Source organism: Haliotis rubra, unplaced genomic scaffold, assembly GCF_003918875.1.
Source record: "Haliotis rubra isolate DU_JTF1 unplaced genomic scaffold, ASM391887v1 Scf16, whole genome shotgun sequence".
NCBI classification, from domain to species: Eukaryota; Metazoa; Mollusca; class Gastropoda; order Lepetellida; family Haliotidae; genus Haliotis; species Haliotis rubra.
Window position 1 is genome coordinate 2,395,843 of NW_025765558.1, and position 6,000 is coordinate 2,401,842.

At 39.9% G+C, this 6,000-nt stretch overlaps 1 protein-coding gene across 1 annotated transcript in view; it reads left to right on the top strand.

The window, feature by feature from the left end:
- The window catches only part of LOC124271321, an 83,301-nt gene extending 80,900 nt beyond the window's left edge, over window positions 1-2,401 (top strand). The window contains 1 exon segment of the mRNA XM_046706417.1: window positions 1,217-2,401. Within this exon segment, the coding sequence (XP_046562373.1) occupies window positions 1,217-1,442 (226 nt within the window). The 3' untranslated portion in view covers window positions 1,443-2,401.
- Window positions 2,402-6,000: the final 3,599 nt, after the last annotated feature.

Here is a 6,000-nt window from a genome sequence, read left to right on the forward strand (position 1 = left end):
ACGCTCCCTATTAGTTATGCATAAGCTACTGCCTGAATATACTTATATTCTGGTCAGGGCTGGTATTTGTGTTTGATTAATTTTTTCGGTCACTGCCTTTTATAAAACTTGACATGCCTGATGCAAAAAATTTAAATGAACAAATTAGTATTTTAAAACATCTTGGGTTTCACCTCCTTCCAATCCATTGTTAATCTCAGTTAATTGCAATTGTCTGTGAGTGATCTGTCCAGACAAATTGTGATATGTTATGAAGACGGGAGCAGGTCAAGGTTGGGATGAGGACCTTGACACATTTGAAAGCCCGGGAACAAACCATTCCTTTGTCTTGCTCAGCTGACTTATCCATTGTGATGTTGTAACAAGTGCAAACTCTCCATTGTTCGACTACAATAAGACATTTATTGTGATGACATTAGCACACTATGTGCCTGTCTGTCGCTTCAAAGTCATAAACAGCACATTGACCGTATCACAATAAGCATAGCAGGTGCTTTTCAATTTGTGCTGCAGGAGTTAAAACAATAAAAAAAATACCTCACAGTGAATGTCTGATAATGACCAAAGCAAAGCTTGGCACTTTTAGAAATTCCTATAAACTGCCTTATTACACTTCCTGTCACGTGTATGCAGGTATTTATAACTTCTAACAAACAGAGTGACTAAGAGAGGTATCATTCTGTTATGGGGCGGTGGGGTAGTCTAGTGGTTAAAGCGTTGGCTCGTCTCGCCGAAGACCCGGTTCGAATCCCCACATGGGTACAATGAGTGAAGCCCATTTCTGGTGTCCCCCGCCGTGATATTGCTGGAATATTGCTAAAAGCGGCGTAAAACCAAACTCAGTCTGTCAGTCATTCTGCTATCTTGGTGTGTGGGCAAGGAGTGTTTGTTCAAAGATATACACATCGCTGTCTCTTTTGAGGCTGCCTGTGAGGCTCTAGAAAGTTAATAATCATATGATTTATCCCACCGGGTACCCATTTTCTGCAGGAGAACATGAAGGACAAGACACCTTTGTTCAGATATGTCAGTAGCTCAAGAGTGTCAATTCAGATATACATGAAAGAGTCCAGCCTTTGTTCAGAAATGTCCATACCAGGAAAAATCAGACAATTTCCCAACATTTTGTGTTTTGAATAGTGCCAAGGCACTGGTGGAATATGTTGTTGTTTGACCTATAAAGACATACATGAAATGATCTGGTCTTCTGTTCCAGTCCATCTCAGGAAGAGGAGGAGGAAGAAGAAGAGAACTATGTGCATTTTATTTCCCGATTAAATCGCCCAGGACGTGACTCTGATGTGGAGTCAGATTCTGACCTCAGTGATAGCGACCTTGACCCTGGTATGGATGACGATGAGAATGGTGGCGCAAGTGATGATCTATCATTCAAGAAAGAAGAGGAAAAAAGTTCATGGTTATCGTATTGTGCAATTTTGTGAACACGTCAGAGGATGAAGATACTCTGAGAGATCATGAACCGACATTAAATTTCAGAATGATGTACCAGATTTCCATTCTGTGCTCACTTCACTTTCTGTGTCCACAGTTGCAGCATTATAGAAAATCTGTTTATGAAACAGCCTTGAACAACAGGTGTCAGAATTATTTCCTTGGCGAATCTCCCCAAGCCCCAATGTAGTTACTTCACATGTATGTGTTATGACTGTATGCATGCAGATATAACCATTACAGTCTGTACTCAACCTACAGTGCTGTGCATGATCCTATGGGCAGACAACTCTTGGAGTAAGCACAATCGGCAGATGTAACAAGTTGGATTACAGTCAAACCCCATTTCCCTTGTGATGACTATCAGTCAGGCAGTTAAAGGGTCAACTCGGACACTAAGGGCAGTTAAAGGTTTAACTCGGACACTAAGGGCAGTTAAAGGTTTAACTCGGACACTAATGGCAGTTAAAGGTTTAACTCGGACACTAATGGCAATTAAAGGGTTAACTCGGACACTAATGGCAGTTAAAGGTTTAACTCAGACACTAATGTAACCTGACTCATGGTAGAACTTTCAACATCTAGACCAGGGCCCCCGATCCACAAAACGATCTCATGGTTCTAACTCCACACTTATCCTGTCTCAGAGTCATGGGATAGCTTAGTGGTTAAAGCATTCGCTCGTCACACTGAAGGCCCCAGTTCGGTTCCCCACATGGGTACGATGAGTGAAGCCCATTTCTGGTGTCCCCCACCATGATATTGCTGGAATATTGCTAAAAGCAGCATACAACCCAACTCACTCACTCACCCCTGAGCACATCATTTTCCCTGCCTGTCAGTCCAGGGTGGTGGGGTAGCCTAGTGGTTAAAGCATTCGCTCATCATGCCGAAGACCTGGGTTCAATTCCCCACATGGGTACAATGTGTGAAGCCCATTTCTGGTGTCCCCTGCCGTGATATTGCTGGAATATTGCAAAAAGCAGCGTAAAACTAAACTCACACACTCACTTACACTCTGAAACTCAAAATGAAGCAAGTCTCAGATTCTATTCAGATTCAAACTCCCAGCTCAATGAGGTACCTTTTCAATATACATGGAATACTTCTATGAAAACTATATATTTTCAAAGTCTCAGCATTAGCAACCATAAATTACCATAGGTTTATGGTCATCATCGCACTCAGATCTTGTCGAACAGGGCCCTAAACCAGACATGGGCTGTGGAACATGTTTTTACTTTTGTCTGGTATAGGGAGCTTCTACCAGCCTTGGACATAAAGTCATCTATCTTTTGTATGTCTTCAAGTAGTAGAGAATCTTTAAAAAATGGAATGGCACTTAAAACAATCAACATAGGCCAAGGACCATTTTGTATATCTGTACTAGCTCCATCATTCTTGAAGAAGAACCTTTCTTGCATGTTACATAAAGGATAGTAACCCTCTGTTGTATGTGTATGGGGGGGCATGGTGGGAGAGCTGGCTAAGGCGCCAGGCTAGTGATCCAGCGAGGTTGAGGTGTGCCGGGATCGAGCCCACCTGTGACCGGGTGTTAAAACCTTGGAATCAACTTTGTGTGCAGACTCTGTCAGTGTTGTCACAACCCCTAGTATACAGTACACAACCCTGAGCATGCACTGGTGTGTGGGCTATACAAATATCCATTATAATAAAAATATGCTTATACAGGGATTTTGTCAGAAATAAATATCATCTTTTTTTATGTATTTTTGCAGGCACATTTCTCTAAAAATCACATTCAAAATTGCAAACTGTGCGTAACACATTTTGAAGAACCATCCATCACTGTCAAAGAAGTTGAATCAATCTATAAGCTTCAATAATTATTCTCATTGATGTACTCCAATGTAATATGCAATTTGCACAAGAGTTGATAGGTTTAATAATAATAATAATAATAATGGATATTTTTAGCGCGCCATTTTCCACCCACTGATACATGCTCAAGGCGCTACATAAAAGCATACATACAATGCATACAGAGGATAAAATAGCAAAATAAATATACATTGAAATTGATGACAGAAAGATTGATTTTAGGGATAGGCTTTGGAAAAAAAGAAAGTCTTCAACTTAATTTTGAAAGTTTCCAATGTGCATGACTGCTTTATGTGGAGAGGGAGAGAATTCCACAGAGTAGGACCAGCGTACTGGAAAGACCTCTTGCCAAAAGAAGAAAGGAGAACTTTTTCGATAAGCTTGAAAGATTTCGTAATGACTCAATGAACGCTAAGGCTGGACCAGAGGCTTGTTTTATTCATGACAATACTTAATCTGTTGATATATGTACAGATGACATCTATCTGCATTTGCTTGATCTGACTTGCAGAGTTACATCCCTTGGCTGTGCCAGGATCTGCTAATCACACAAATTTGTGGTTTCACTGTGTCTTTCATTGTCTGCCCAAAGCACTGAAGGGTATGTGGACCTTGTATATTTGTGGATGTTTCCATCCAAATATATGCACGATGCCAAATAATATTTGTAAAATACATTCTTCCATCTTTTCTTTACCAAAGATTATGAATATGCTGTAGATGATCCGTCTATCAAGTCTGTTTAGGAATATTTAGTTTTCCTATTATTTGCAAAATTATAAGTATTTAAAGATATTTGGGACAGACAACACTCGACCATATATTTCAACATTGTCACGGTTGGATATGTTGTTCATGCTTATTGGTTCTTAACTCTGCATTATATGTTACCGTGGTAACTCAAATTATCCTGGTATTCACAGTTGTTGCAAACCAAATGTTGTCATAGTAATTATTCATATGTATTAAAACGTTTTTGACTGTTTTCGACACTTATGTGCCTTAATATTGTATCCTTCAAGAAGTAACGATAACACCAAATTCTGAGATCCTCTGATTGAGGGTATTGTGTGTCCATGTTGGTAGTTTTGCACCAATGAATATTACCCTGTACTATTTTGAGTATGTCATCATAGAAAGAGAATTCTGTGCCATAGAAAGCACAGGCAGGTGTTTCCGATATCAATTTCCATCCATTTTGTCTTTCTCAGCTCCCTGAGAAACATACACTATGGGACCCTTTGCGAACATACATTTCAAACAGTGTTGACTTTTGTCAAATGATCACCTTAGCCTCATTTCCCAAAGCAAAATCTCAGTGCTACAACCATCACTCCAGGGGCCCGTTTAATGAAAGTCTTGTAAATTTAAGGCCCATAACCCCTCAGATTTATTTACCAGAGTCCTACGATCATTTCATTCAGTGTACTTTATCACTCTCATAATTATGATGATGAAAAAAAGAAACTTCAAAATTACAATATTTTAATGGAGATATGAGGTAAAACTTTCGCAAAACTTTCTCCTTTATAAATCTTAGAGTTTTGTGAGAAAATCTTACCCTAATGCAAAGTTTCGGTATCTTACCTGTACAAGATTTTCCTGAAACGGGTCTTCCTGTAGCGCTAAGATCCCATTGTGAGCAGGGACCTTGTCTCATTGTGTACTCATTGTTTACACTGATCAGATATTTTACTATATATTTACAACATGTCAACTGGATGCTGCTGAATGTTTCATAGCACCCGTGAAGATCCGGGTTAGAATTGATCTTCAGGAACCAATGCTTGTCGTAAGAGGCGACTAACAGGATCGGGTGGTCAGGCTCGCTGACTTGGTTGACACGTCATCGCATCCCAATAGAGTAGATCAATGCTCATTCTGTTGATCACTGAATTGTCTGGCCCAGACTCGATTATTTACAGATTGCTGCCATATAGCTGGAAGATTGCTGAGTGCGGTGTAAAAATAAACTCAATCACTCAATCATAGCTTGAAAGAACGGCTGTCAAGAGAGTATAAGGACAAATTTTTGTAGTGTTCATGTGCTTGATCAGACATAATAGTAGTGTTGTAGCCATTCCAGGTAAGAATTGATTCCCTCCTGTTCTTCCTGGGGATTCTATGTTCAACTAGGTTCCCCAACCTGTGCTGGTCTTAAAAGACAACTGGGGGGCGGCGGGGTAGCCTAGTGGTTAATTCGTCCGCTCGTCACGCCGAAGACCCGGGTTTGAATCCCCATATGGGTACAATGTGTGAAGCCCATTTCTGGTGTCCCGGCCGTGATATTGCTGGAATATTGCTAAAAGCGGCGTAAAACCATACTCACTCACTACAAGACAACTGAATGGATCAGGTGACAGATTTTGACCATTTTAGACATTTATGTGCCTTAATATTGTATCACTCACAGATTTGAATGATTGCATGGCTTTGTACCATATGGTATCGATTGTTCCAATATCGATCACTGGATTGTCAGGTCCAGGCTTGATTATTTACACGTTGCTGTCATATGGCTGGAATATTGCTGAGTGTTGCCTTGAACCAAAAAACAAGTTTCGTTCATTGTTTCAATAATATTTATACTTGTGAGTGAAAGATATATGCTGATGTGCTTATATTATACATATCCGTTGTGTATATTATGCATGTATTATTTTGGATTGGGAAATGTGTTTTTTGTTATATTACGTTTCAAAAGAC